At 46.0% G+C, this 14,126-nt stretch overlaps 2 protein-coding genes across 10 annotated transcripts in view; one reads left to right on the top strand and one right to left on the bottom strand.

The window, feature by feature from the left end:
• Window positions 1-7,735, bottom strand: part of Rpap2 (RNA polymerase II associated protein 2) — a 66,478-nt gene extending 58,743 nt beyond the window's left edge. The window contains exons 1-5 of one of the 5 annotated variants that reach the window (XR_005872305.1): window positions 7,582-7,734; window positions 6,856-6,901; window positions 3,549-3,663; window positions 2,536-2,634; window positions 2,272-2,337 (exon numbers count right to left, since the gene is read on the bottom strand). Coding sequence is in view for 3 of the 5 variants with exons in the window: in XM_005077390.4 (XP_005077447.1) it covers window positions 2,272-2,337; window positions 2,536-2,634; window positions 3,549-3,663; window positions 6,856-6,901; window positions 7,604-7,676 (399 nt within the window). In the remaining 2 variants the exon portion in view is untranslated. Of the gene's footprint in view, window positions 1-2,271; window positions 2,338-2,535; window positions 2,635-3,548; window positions 3,664-6,855; window positions 6,902-7,581 lie in introns of all 5 variants that reach the window. The other 4 variants (XR_005872304.1, XM_005077390.4, XM_040733459.1 and 1 more) reach the window with 4 other exon arrangements.
• A 157-nt stretch (window positions 7,736-7,892) lies between these two features.
• Window positions 7,893-14,126, top strand: part of Glmn (glomulin, FKBP associated protein) — a 30,353-nt gene continuing 24,119 nt past the window's right edge. For 3 of the 5 annotated variants that reach the window (XM_040733472.1, XM_040733471.1, XM_040733468.1), the window contains exons 1-3: window positions 7,893-7,980; window positions 8,730-8,805; window positions 9,680-9,805. In XM_040733472.1, the coding sequence (XP_040589406.1) occupies window positions 8,767-8,805; window positions 9,680-9,805 (165 nt within the window). In that variant the 5' untranslated portion in view covers window positions 7,893-7,980; window positions 8,730-8,766. Of the gene's footprint in view, window positions 7,981-8,201; window positions 8,244-8,305; window positions 8,806-9,679; window positions 9,806-14,126 lie in introns of those variants that run through there. The other 2 variants (XM_040733470.1, XM_040733469.1) reach the window with 2 other exon arrangements.

Genomic DNA, 14,126 nt, shown 5'->3' with positions numbered 1-14,126 from the left:
TGTGTCGTTTGAGGGTGCTTTTGAACTTCTGACCCTCCTACCTCTGCATCTTGAGTCCTAGAATTATAAGCATACACCTGGCTCACCAATTTTCTCATTTTGTGTATATGTGTATACACACACACACACACACACACGCACGCACGCACGCACGCGCGCACGAGCAGTATATATGTGTCTCTGTGTGTGCTTGGGTCTGCATGTGCCCACACGCGTGTACTCACTTGTATAGGGTAGAGGCTGACAATGGGTATGCTCCCCAACCACTCGTTACCTTATGTTTTGAGACAGGGTCTCTCACTGATTTTTGAGCTTGCTGGTTTTTGCTCAGCTGGCTGACTCAGAAGCCATTGCATCTGTCTCCAACCCCTAGAAATAGGGTTTTGAGCACGTGGCACTTAAACTCCCGAGTCATCTCTCTGATCCACTTTTTAAAATGTACACAAAATTTGCCATCCTAACCCATTCTTTGTGAGACGGCGCCTCGCTGTGTGACCCACAAGTGTCGACTGTCTTGCCTTTGGCTCCTGTGCACTGAGACTGCAGGCAACGCCACCGGCCTTTCCTTGTCACCACTTTCTAGTGCCCGGTTTGGTGACACTAAGGTCACACCGTGCACAGTTCTCTTCAGTATCTGTCTCTGGAAGTCTTCTCAGCATGCACAACTGAAACTCCCCCCCCCCGACACGGTAACTTTTTATTCCTCCCTTCTCTGACACACACCATCCTGCTGTAAACACGGTAGCTCTGAGACCCTTGTATAAATAGCTTATACTGTATCTGTCCTTTTGTGATGGCCTGTTTCACTTAACAATGTCTTCAAAGTTGCTCTGTCGCTATATGCCTGTACATTTACCTTATGGCTATGAGTATTTTTATGCACACGGCCCAGGAATTTCTTCAAGGCATATGACAAAGAACAAAAAGGCTTGGTCACACAGAATGCGAGAGGTTTCTGGTGTGCATCTTTACTTCGTGTTAACGAGCCTCTCCAGCACGTAAGAGGTTCTGCTCTCAAATGGCTGTAACAAAAATCATTCCCACCAGCTGGGCGGTGGTGGCGCACGCCTTTAATCCCAGCACTCGGGAGGCAGAGGCAGGCAGATCTCTGTGAGTTCGAGGCCAGGCTGGACCGACAGCCTCCAAATCAATACAGAGAAACCCTGTCTCGTTAAAAAAAAAAAAAAAAAAATCATTCCCACCAGTTCACTGTGTTTTGACTAAAGAAAAGGAGCACGTTTGCATGCGTTGCCAACCATTCACTCTTGGTGTATGAACGTTTCCATCAGGTTGCCTTCCTTTTTCTTAACGTGTTCTGGGGATAGATGTGAGGGAATCTAACTTCACACTTCACACTTGTTCCTTCGCTCTCTCTCTCTCCTTCCTCTCCCTCCCTCTCTCCCTCCTCTCTCTGTCTCTCTGTCTCTCTGTCTCTCTCTCTCTCTCGCTTGTTTTTTTTTCCAAGACAAGAGTTTCTTTGTGGAGCCCCGCCTGTTCTGGAACTCACTCTGTACACCAGGCTGGCTTGAACTCAGAGAGATGGCCCTGTCCCTGCCTCCTGAATGCTGGGATTAATTAAAGGCGTGCGCCACCACACCTGGCTTTGTTTTCTCATTTTTTTTAATGAACAAAAGTTTTAAAATATAAAATGGGAAGTTTTTCAGCTTTGCACACTTTTCTAATTTTCTGTCCGAGTTCAAGTTCTCCCATATGACCTTGAGAGGTCTGTTTTCTGTACACAGGTAGGTCTCTCCACCCACTTTGTATGTGGATGGACGGGATGAGTCAGCTCTCACAGTTCCCATTTGGACAACTGACTGTGGCACTTCCAGCTACTGAAAAACCCATCCTTTCTCCACTCCCCCACGATTCTCCTGGGACCGTCTATCAAGGGTTCATATACGTGATGACTCGACTGTGGCTCCTCCTTCTTACCCTGATATACTACTTGCCCGTACTTACAGGCAAATGCGTACTTTATGTTTTTAAATGTTCAGATCTTTTTTGGAGGAGGGAAGTAGTCCAGAGAAGCCCCAAACTTGCTGGTAGCCGAGAAGACTATGGACTCCAAACTCTTCCCACCTCCATCATACCCAGCTTCAAGTCTCAGTTAAAGCTCAAGCAAGATATTTTCTCAGTACCTTAGTTTCAAATGGAAACAATCTGTTCACGTAGCTATTTTCTAACAGACAGATTTTAAAGTAAACTTTAATGTTCTATTTAGCATCATTTAAGAAACTAACTGCCACATCAAGTAGCATTTGAACTTACCTTTCTTTCAGTAATATCATAGACTTTATTGGTTTTAGTAGAAATTCTATACCTCTGTTTAGGGATCTAAAGAAAAACAAAGCATAGTTTACTAAAGAATTTAAGCAAGGAACACAAGCTTTATGTCATATACAATTAAGTCATCTACAGTTAATACTTTAGGCCAACCCAAGTTATTAGTTCATGACTTGGGCTTTGCTTCCCATCCTTTCTACAACACGTTTTGTAAAAACTAATAAGCACGCTTGGGGGGAGAGTACTCACGACTCCTAGCTTCTTCTGACATAAAGGATAGCCGCAGAGTTTAACGATGGACCGCTCGTCCACGACGTCGCTGTAGTGAGCCGGTGTGATGAACATCCCCTGCAGGGCAAGGAAAGGCATTTTCCAACGGTGAGGGAGCCACCTCACAACCGTGAAGGCAGAATTAGATGGGTACGTGAAGGGGAAGTACTTCAGTAACTGTTTGATGTGCACTTAGGAGCAAAGGTATTTTAAAAACTTCTGCTGCCAAACACGACAATCGGAGTTCCATCTCTGGGACAGACCCACACTGGCAGGACAGAATCGAATCCACATGCACGCCGTGGCCCACATGGGTCATGGTATGTGTGCCCACCCCACGAGAAATAAAATAAAAATAAATTTAACTACACATTACACGTAACTACAGCCATCTTACTGTGTACATTTACGAGTTCATTTTAAAGTCATCATGAAGCAAGAGACATTACGACAGTTGACAATTTTAAAATGCAAATTATACATCATGTATCTAAGGACTGAAATAAAATTTAAAGATTCCAACAGGGTGAAGAAGTTTCACTTTGCACAGACTGAAGCATGCTAGACTTGGGGACTGGAGGGATGGCTCAGTGGTTTGGAATGCTTGCTGCTCTGCCAGGCAACTGCTGGTAATTCCAGTTCCAGAGGAACTGGTGCCCTCTTTTGGAGTCCACAGGTAACTGGACATACATGGCATGCAGTCACACATACATTTGCGTATATTTAAAGAAAAAATGACGGTGCTGGAGAGACAGCTTAGAGGTTTACAGTATTTGCTGCCCTTGCCAAGGTTCCAAGTTCAGCTCCTGGCAACCAACGTTGGGCAGATCACGACCATCTGTAACTTCAGTTCCAAGGGATCTGATGACCCCTTCTGGGCTCTGGGCACTCACAGTGCATACACGTACATGAACATATGTACAAAGACGCTCATACACGTAAGTCTTTAATAGATGATTTCAGATCTGGTAATCAGTCAACTTCATACATACACACTCCTTTAGGAATTCCTCAGTGATGTTCTCTTCCAAAAGCTGCTCAACGATGCGCAGGGCTTTCCTCTCAAACTCCACCTTCCTCTGCACCGCGGCTTCCAGTTCTGCCCGTCTGACATTTTAAGAGACAGTCAGTCCACTTAAAAGGCTTCTCCCACATCCAACACTCTGTGCTTTAAAGGCCACCGCTAACCTCACTTGCTATTTTGCCGATAAAATTTACAGCCTTAAACTCTGCCATTTCCCGTCTGATACAAAAGGGAAGCAAACGGTACTTGACTCTGTGTGTGTGTGTGTGTGTGTGTGTGTGTGTGTACGGAAGCAGGTCACCGGGATTACTCCCAGGCTCAGAGCACAAGGAAGCACTTCCAGATACCTCTAGAAAGGGAGGGCTGACACGGTAGTCCACTTGGAAGGCGGAGATGGGAAGAATCAGAGTTCAAGGCTAGCGTGGACTACCCAGGAAGAACCTGTATTTTAAAAGAGCGTGGAGTTTTTTTGTTTTTGTTTTTTGCTTTCAGTTTATACTTTTGCCATACATACTTGGTGTGTCCTGCCTCCCCTCCCCCTGCCCCCACCACAGGGCCAGAAATCAACAGACTGAAGAAAAAAAGGTGACTTGACTTCTGTTTTCCTCACACACTGTCAAGAGTCGAGGTTGCAACACCTCAGTTCAACACAGCAGTTATGTCTGGGGAGAAAGGCACTCACTCTGTTTCAGGCTTGCTGGGTAACTGTATTGACATGGCGCTGAGGAAGTTCATCCCAGAGAGCAGTGGGATCCTGACAGTCCTTTGTGGCCCCGCAACATGGGATGTAATGCAAGTCTGTCTTGTTAGGCACCTCCCCTCCCCCCGTAAGCAGCGCGTCTCGAGCTCTGCTGCACAGGACTGTGTGAGATGTTTTTAGACACCGTGCCCTGAATGGAGAATCACCCGCTGCCATGAGTATCCTGGTGACACCATCTCAGCTGTCACCGGTGAGTGCTGACCTCTGGACAGTGTCAAGTGTTCTCCCTGCTTTCATTAACCTCTGAGACTTTACACTTTGCCTAGAGCAGTATGCCCCGCCCTCCAACTTGGACGTCTGGTAGTTTTGCCAACAATTCATATTTCAGAGTACATACATTAAAATAGGAATTTTGAAAGGAAACACCTATTTTTTCCCCCCACCATGTCATCAAGATCATTTTACTGTTATTGTGGGATAACAGGGAGGGAATTCGGTGCACATGCTCACTCTACCACTGAGCTACAATTCCTAACCCCGTGATGACCACTTTTGCATCAAAGAAATACAAAAGACATAAACACAGAGTACAGTTCTTTATGTTTAATATTAAAAGCTTCATGAAAAATTGTTTTTCTCTCTTTTTTTTTGCACTCATCAATAAAAGTCATTATCAACCCGCTGGCTCAAATTATCAGCCACACTGACCTGAGCCACTGTCTTCCTGACTGACAGATACCTATAGCTGCTTCCCATGGGTACTGTCTCAGTGTTGTTCCTTACAACCAATATGGCTGTGCTGGCAGTCTTATGTCAACCTGATACAAGCTATGGTCACCTGAGAGGAGGGAACTTCCATTTAAAAAATGCCTCTATACGATTGGGCAAGCCTGTAGGGCATTTTCCTAATTAGTGATTGATGGGGGAATAGTGTAGCCCATTGCCTGTAATGCTACCCCTGGGTTTATTATGGTCCTGGGTTCTTTGAGAAAGCAGACTGAGCAAGCCAGCAAGCAGCACCCTCCATGGCCTCTGCACTAGCTCCCGCCTCAGGGTTCCTGTCCTGGTTTCCTTCGATGATGAACAGTGATGGGGAAGTGTAACCCAGGGTAACCCTTTCCTCCCAAGTCGCTTTTTGGTCACGGTGTCTCCCCACAGGGAGGGTAACCCTGACTAAGACAGTGGTGTACGGAGCAGTTCTCAAACATTCTGGTCTTGGATTCCTTTATATGCTTAAAAGCTGGAGCTTTTGTGCATATGGATAATATCTGTCAGAATTTACTGCATTCAGATTAAAACACAATAAAAACAATTCATTTCATTTGACAATACCAAGCCTGTCAGATGTTAACTTTCAAATGCATTCTATTAAATGAGGGAACTGGCCTACATTTTCCCCCCCACGTATCTTAATGCCCATCTCTCAGCTGGATTGAATGTGGGAGCATTTTACGTTAGAGTAAATAAGAGGGTCGGTTACGTGTTATCAATCACCATACGGATCTTTTTTTTGTCATCCTAGCTAATCCGCTCACAATACATCTCAGCTGGAGCGGGGAGTGCGGCTCAGTGGTAGAGCACTAACTGGCCTAGGGTTCAAAGTGTTACACGACTCCACAGGAAATGCTTCCCAGACCAATGCTCCAATACGTCCAGCGCCCCCATCCTCCACACCACCTCGCCTGACACTAAGCCTCACATCCAAGCACCGCCTCCACGTTTGCTGCTCTGCGCTCAGACAAGCCAAGTTTCTCGGTGTGACAACAGTAGGTACTACGTGAACAGAACTCTGCCTCCCCCCCCCCATGTCATACACGCCCTACCTCAGGCTCTTCACACATGTTGTCATCCCCCCCCCATGAACTCTCATCTCTACTGTCCGCTTTACCCCGACTATCTTAAGGTTTTAGACAAGCCTTGAGAACCCACAGGTCAACCCCCTGACCATCTAAACCATCAGTCAGACCCCTCATACCGCCTTTCTCTGGACGGCACTTACTGCGATTGGTGAGGACGTACTCATCTGTGTCCGTTTAACCGACATCTCTCAGCCCCGGTGAACTAACCCAAACACAGCCCATCTATCTTGTACTCGGAAAATGTTTTGAAAGGAGGATTAGGGAAGCTTGGAAGTGTTGGAGTCACGGAGACTTTTAATCTCTTCACAGACAACACCTGTCTTAGAGATCTTTGGTGACATTAAGAGATAGGAAAGGGTGGTTTTGGCTTGGTTTGTTTTTTTGAATCTGCACTTAAGGACACGAAGGATCCCAGTGAGTCTGGTATACACAGCAGTAAGCACGGATGGGAAAGGAACGCTTGCTTAATTCAGGGATGGCAGGTGTGCCCGAGGCTCTCTACGGGTGTTCCCAACAGTTTCCAACTGCCTGAGCCCCCAGTCTACTCTTCTAAAGCTGGAGGATGAAATAGCTGTGAGAACTATCAGTCTCCCTGTGTCTTCTCATAAATTTGTTCTCAGCACACAGTTCAATGCCCAAATCCAAGACCAGAAAACAAAACCAAACAAATCTGATCCCATTAATGAGATAAAAGGAAAGTTATCCGCTGGCTATACCTTCTGGAAGCATCTTCTGGCTTCAGGGCACTTGTCTGTTTAGTACCTACAATTAAGAGATAACAGTTAAGTGCAAACATTTGATGTAGTGGTCTTACCCAAATAACACACTGTGGACAGCTTTTCCTTTTCTCTCACACATTTCATCTCCAACTTGTAAAAAAAGGTTTCCGTAAATTAACTATATTTCAATTTTCCGACTAAAATCTCTTTGGGAGCTGGCTTCTTTAAAAAAAAAACCGGGCGGTGGTGGTGCACGCCTTTAATCCCAGCACTCGGGAGGCAGAGGCAGGCGGATCTCTGTGAGTTCCGGGCCAGCCTGGTCTACAGAGCGAGTTCCAGGACAGCCTCCAAAACAATACAGAGAAACGCTGTCTCGAAGAAACTAAAATAAATAAATAGCAAAACCTAAGCCTTTAGGATAAACATTTCTCGGCCTCCCAAATGCTAGCACAGCTTGCCTAAAAGGAGGAGCCGATACCTCCGAGACCAGGTACCAAAGCCGTCCAAAGGGAGGCCGGTCCAGGGTTCAAGGCGGCCAGCACAGCCCACGCAGGGGGAGATCCCGAATCGCCCGCCTAAGACTGCGGGATTCTTTCCCCGGGGTACCGGGGCAGCGCAGGGAAGCCACCCGCCACCCGTAGCTCTCCCTCCCCCGGGGTCAGCCTGGGCGAGCGCCCCGTGCGCGCGTGCGCAGTACGCAAGCCAGGGCCTCGGGGTCCACACCTGAAGAGGCTCCCGCTCGTACCTGCAGCGTGTCGGTAGGTGCCGGAAGCCCGGGCACTCGGGCCCGAAGAGAAAGGGACAGCGGAGTCAGCCATGGGGAGACGCCGTCAGAGGGCACGGAACGAGCGTGCGCGGCGGCCGCGAGGCTCCGCCTCCCACGCGTCATCCGGACCGTGTTGGGGGCGGGCCTAGGGAGGGCGGGGCGAGCGCCCAAGGGGGCGGATCCAGCTCAGGGGCGGGGCGAGCGCCGGAGGAGGCGGGCTCGGAGGGCGGGGCGAGCGCCGGAGGAGGCGGGCTCGGAGGGCGGGGCGAGCGCCGGAGAGGGCGTGCCCAGCCTAGGGGCGGGGCCGGGAGTGCGGCCTGCGCTGGCCGAGGTGGAGAAGGCGCGCGGTCTGGCGGGTAGGTGGACGAGCTGGGTAGGGGTGGTCCAGGCTCGCCCATCAGGACCCGGGCAGCACGCGGCTCGCCTGCTAGGCCCCTCGAGGTGCTGGAGCCTGGACGCTCTGCCCAGCAGGCGCAGGGAGACAGGGAGAAATGGCTCCCCCTCGGCTCAGCCCACAGGCGCGGTAGGGTGTGATTTTGCTGTCGGCGCCTGGGGGACAGCGAGTCCAGCCCCCGGGGCCGCACAGAGTGCTGGGCACCGCCGAAGGCCTCGTCTAAGGGTGATTCGGTGATCTCACTTGACTAGGATTGGTTCCTGTGGGGAGGGCAGGTCCTGTGGGGCGTGGGGTAGAGAGCATCAGAGTCTTCAACTTATTTGGGTGACTTAATTGTGTTGGATTTCAGTATTTATCAATGGGACATTTTAAGAATCCTCTAATGATTAGAATTTCTATGACAGGTCTACCGGTTTTGTTTTGTTGTTTTTGTTGTTGTTGTTATGAAAGGAATACTTTCCTCTTTTGAAAAAAGGTTCTTCTAGGAAGTTCTCTCTAGGGTTCTTTTTCTTTTTTAATTCTCTTTTCATTCTTTGGGGAATACAGGAGGGGCTTTAAAAATGTTTTTAATAGGCTAGCACACTAGCGTTCAGTAAAACCATTTAAGCTATAAAAGTTCACATTGTATTGGTTGTGTTTTCTAACAATTCAGAATGAAACAGTTTATGGAACAATTTACATACTATCACACAACTAACTGTTTTGTATTAGTTCATTTCAGTGTCAAGACTAGGACGTGTAATTAGGAATGGCTGTTGAGGAACTTCAGTGCATAATAAAAAGATGTGTAAGTAATTCCCTAAAGCCACCTTTAAAAGATGGCGAGGGCATCGATTCTCTTTAATTACTTTGTGGTCACTCCTATTGTTTGCCTTATCTATAATTTCACCTTTTTTAAATTTTTTACTTGTAAATAAACAGCATAAGATCAGGAAGGTAGATTGTGTGTGTGTGTGTGTGTGTGTGTGTGTGTGTGTGTGTGTGTGTGTGTGGCCTTTAATCCCAGTACTTAGAGGCAAAGGCAGGGAGATCTCTGTGACTTTGAAGATGGCCTGATCTGCATAGTGATTTATAGGACAGGGCTATAACATGATTACCTGTAGGTGAACACTCATACATATAACATAAAAACAAATCCTAAATTGGTTTTTTTGCACTTGAAAAAACATTTTAGTTTTAACGCGCACAAGGGCTCTCAAGCACCCATGCCCACCTGAAGCTGTAGTAACGGGTTGTGAACCAACTGACCTGGGTGCTGAATTAAACTCAGGACCTCTGCAAGAGAAATATCTATCAAACCATTTCTCTAACCCCAGTATCCTGTAATTTCAGACCTGTGGTTGTTTTCATAGGTTTCTTTAATTCAGTAGGTTCTAGATGATTTCATTGAGCAGTACTGATCGCTGCTTGTAACTAGCCTTCAGAGGCTGGGGCAGGAGGCCCTGAAGTTCCCAGGTCAGCTTAAGCTTCATCATGAAAGCCTGTCTCAAAAGCCAAGATAAATAAAGACAGTCGTTAAAATATTTATGAGGATAATTTCTAATTTTCATTATATATGCGTGTGTACTTTCTCTAGATTTTAAGATTTCCTTTTCTTCCCTAGAGTGACAAAATCAGGAAGTCATTCATACTGAATCTATATTTGTACTGTTTTTTAACAGCAAATCCTAGAGGAGAGTGATTTTAAAGAAGAGGATTTTGGCCTCTTCCAGCTAGCAGGCCAGAGATGCATCGAAGACGGGCATGTAGACCAGCTGCTGGAAATTGTTCAAGATGAAAAGAACAAGGTAAGTACAACCTTTGTATCTACTTTTCAGTCTTTATTGAAGCACCATGACCAAGGCAAGCAGGAGAGGCAACGGTTCATTAGGGCTGAATCACACGGAGAACGGACAGCCTGGGGATTGCCTGGTCACCGAGGCTGGGTGCCTCAGAGTAGTCTCACGGTGGCTGTCCCCTGCTGGGTGCCTCAGAGGTCCCATCTGGCCCCAGAAGTCTTGGGAAAGGGCTGTAGAGCTGCTGGTCCTAGGTCACAGTGAAAGCTGAGAAACTCTGGTTCTGTTAGTAGGAAGGACGCAGCAGCAGTAGCAGCTGTTAACCTCATGCCAGAGGAGGGAAAGGCCAGGGAGCACAAGGCAAGACCTTCCTTCTATGTCCTTCCTGTCTGCTGTTTCCACTCCAATCTAAGCACTTAGGACACCCTTCATATGAGGCTCCCTGTTGATACTGAAAGAACTCAGTTTTATAGTCCCCAATGCCATCAATTTTGTGAGGTTTTGTTTTTGAGACAGTCTTTAGTCCATGCTGTCCTGGTGTTCTTAAACTCACTGTGTTTTTTGTTGTTTGTTTGTGGTGTATATGTGGTGTGTGCATGTGTTTGTGTGTGTGTGTGTGATGTGTATGTACACGTTTGTTTGTGGTGTGTGTGTGGTGTATACATGTGTTTGTGTGTGTGATGTGTATGTACATGTTTGTTTTTGGTGTGTGTGTGTGTGATGTGTATGCACATGTTTGTTTGTGGTGTGTGTGTGTGTGAGTGATGTGTGTGTGAATGTGTGTGTGAATGTGTGTGTGATGTGTATGTACATGTTTGTTTGTGGTGTGTGTCTGTGTGTGTGTGTGATGTGTTTGCACGTGTTTGTGTGAGTGCATGTGCAAGTCAAGGTCAGAAGTCAACCCTGAATGCCCCCTCCATCACTTCCCATCTTCTGAAACAAGGCCTCTCACTGAACATGGAGCTCATAGGTTCACCTGGGTGGGGTGGCCAACAAACTCTGGGGATCTGCCTGTCTCTGCTTCCCTGGTGCTTGGATCACCAGCGCATGCTGGTGTGCCTGGCTTTGTGTGTGGGATCTGGGGATCTGAGCTCAGCAGCCCATCCTAGCTGAGAGTGCTCCTGTCAAGGTGAGTGGAAGCACTGCGTTGGCCAGGCAGAGGAGGGAGGGGAGCTTAGCGTACTGCTCCTCAGGTGTTTTGTGGTGAATGGTTTATTTTTAGTATGTTTCTAAATAGCTAATGGGCTAGATTTAAAGATAGTGAGGCTTAGGCTTAATGTCTTTAAAATCGCCTTTGTACTCTACAGTCTGATAGTACAACAATATTTTACACAGATTACAATTTGATTTTCTTCCCAGGTGACAGTTTCAGGACTGGTCCCTATTTACTACTGATCTCTCTGTGTTAGTGTTTTCAAAAGCCAGATGAAGATGAACTGTCTTAAGACCCTGTAGTGTAGACTTTAACATCGACTTATACCCTGGCCAGGGCCACTGTCCTGTGGAATGCAGGATATTCTGCAGCAGCACTGGCCTCTAACTGTTATACCAATGACACCCCGTCTACCAACACACCAATCAGAAGTCTTGAGACCTTGCCAACTATCCCCTGGGAACCCAGGAGCAAAACTGTCCCAGTGGAGAGCAATTGGGCTGTGGACACAGCATGGGCTGGAGCTGGAGAGACGTGAGCTATGGCTCTGCCACAGTCTCATGTAAGGTGGGGACACTTGTGCTACTTGGTATTGAAGCATTGAAGAAGGTATGTGGATTAGGTCTTAAGAGGCAGGGGCAGGCAGATTTTTGAGTTCGATGCCAGCCTGGTTTTTGAGTCTGTATCTAATTCTTTCCATATACTGACTTAATTCAGTATCCCTAACAAAGACCATGAGATATTTAATACCAGAGCCTATAAGTTCCAAAAGACATCATTCTGTAGTGCCTGGTAACCTTGTAACTGATATTTATAAAATGTTTAGCTAAAATTCTTGGGATAGGCAAGATGGCTAATGGGTAAAGTTACTTGCCACCAAGTGAGCTGAGTTTGATCCCTGAGACCCACATGGTTAAAAGATCGACAACCTCCAACCTGTCCTCTGACCTCCACACACAGGCTATTGCAATATGGGCAAACACGTATGCACACTAAGCAAATATTTAATTAGTTCTTTAACTCAGATAAACACATCGTTACTCTTGAGAATCTGGCTAATTAGCATTCAGAGGGTTACTTAAAGAAAAGTAGAGCCATGAAAAAAGAAAGAAACACCTAGTTAAAAAGTACAGCATGCAGGAGCTAAGGCTGTTTGCTTTGTTTTGTAAGCTTGAGGATAATTGAATCAGAGTTTCAGAGAAAACTTCTCTGGGCCAGGCAAATTGTAATCTCAGCAGCTGTCCAAGGAGAACAGAAAGGAAACAAAAGCATAGGCTTAAGTTAAGCTGGCATAGAGGTCAATCACGTGGTAGCAGCCATATGGTAAGAAGCTGGGGCTGTAGAGAAAGCATGGAAAGTTCTGGCCAGCATCCAAAAGAGACAGACGAAAGAAGAGTAAGGATGCTAAACTCCATGGAGGACTGGGCTGGGGCCAGGAATTCTGGGAATGGAAAGTAGGACTCCACTAAGGAAATAACTATCCTGCCTATCTAGGAGCCAAATTCTAAAAAGTTAATTTAGTCTAATTCTATAAATTATGGTAAAAAAATTAGCAATTAAAAAAAACTTAGTTACTACTTCATAACATGAATTCTTGAATATTAAAAGTCAAGCTATACCAAAAAATAGAGGAAAATGACATCAAATCTTTGGAAGAAGGGTAATTTGCTATATTTAAAAATTGATGGACATTGGGGCTGGAGTGATGGCTCAGCAGTTCAGAGTATTGGCTGCTCTTCCAGAGGACCTGGATTCAATTCCGAGCACTCACATGGCAGCTCATAACTGTCTGTACCTCCAGTTCCAGGGGATCTGACACCTTCACACCAATGCACATAAAAATAAAGTTAAATAAATTTTAAAAAAGTTAAGGGACATCTTCTAACCTGTATGGTATACCTACTTTGTTCACTACCTTGGTCACAAGACCTGCTTTGTTACTTTGTAACAGGTCCTCTGCTTGCTGCTGGCTTAAGATACAGTAACGAACAAAATATTCTCTGCCCAGAAGAACTCCAGTAATCAACGCTCCCTTTTTTGGTTTGGTTGGTTTGAAACAGGGTCTCTGTATAATTTTAGCTGTCCTGGAGGTCCTGTGTAGACCAAGTTGACCTAGAACTCACAGAAATCCTCCTGCCTTTGTCCCTAAGTGCTGGGTTTAAAGGCATGAGCCACCACACTGGCTTTCAATATGACATTCTAATGAACAAATGATGTTCACACTAAGAAGAGTATAGAGAATCGAAGTAGGAAAATAAATTCACTGTGATGGAGATTTGAAAGAAGCAGAGGTGTCAGCTATGACGCCCTCTGAGAGAAAAGTGCTGAGAAGAAGACCTAACGAGCACTAGAAGAATATCTGGGGAGGTAACCATAGGCAGGGAGATGGCTCATGGACAAAAATATCTGATGACCATAACCTGGGTTCAATTCCTGGGACCCATGTAAAGGTAGAAGGAGAGAACAGATCCCATGGGGTTGTCCTCTGACCTCCACATGTCTACAATGGTATGTAAGCCCCCCATCATACACACAGACGTATACACGCAGAGAGAATAATGATAATAAAGAACAGATCCCATGGGGTTGTCCTCTGACCTCCACATGTCTGCAATGGCATGTGTGCCCCCATCATCCACACAGATGTATACACACAGAGAGAATAATGATAATAATATTTTAGAAAGATAATTGAACTATTAGATAAAAGGCATGAGTTTGTTTATTAAAATTTGTACTTCATTTCCTGCCATGTTCTAAGCATAAGTTTTATTGAATATAAAGAGAAAGATGAATTTTTTTTTAAATCAGCATTACTATAAATCTCTAAAAAACAGTGAAAGATAGCTGGGCGTTGGTGGCGCACACCTTTAATCCCAGCACTGGGGAGGCAGAAGCAGGTGGATCTCTGTGAATTCAAGGCCAGCCTGGTCTACAGAGCGAGTTCCATGACAGCCTCCAAAGCCACTGAGAAACCCTGTCTTGAAAAACAACAATAACAACAAAAAATAGTGTCTCAAAACACAACAACAACAACAACAAAAACCAACAGTGAAAGCTAGACTGGTTACCTTTCATCCAAATCAGTACATTTGGGCATATCCACTAGAATAATGAGAACCTACGTAACATGAGGGCGTGTCTCTTTAGCCCCAGCTTCTGTGGTAGCTGAGGTGGGAG

This window comes from Mesocricetus auratus, unplaced genomic scaffold, assembly GCF_017639785.1.
Source record: "Mesocricetus auratus isolate SY011 unplaced genomic scaffold, BCM_Maur_2.0 Super-Scaffold_100031, whole genome shotgun sequence".
Taxonomy (NCBI): domain Eukaryota; kingdom Metazoa; phylum Chordata; class Mammalia; order Rodentia; family Cricetidae; genus Mesocricetus; species Mesocricetus auratus.
Note: the sequence above shows the minus strand (reverse complement) of the source record. Positions and strands in the feature narration are given on the sequence as shown.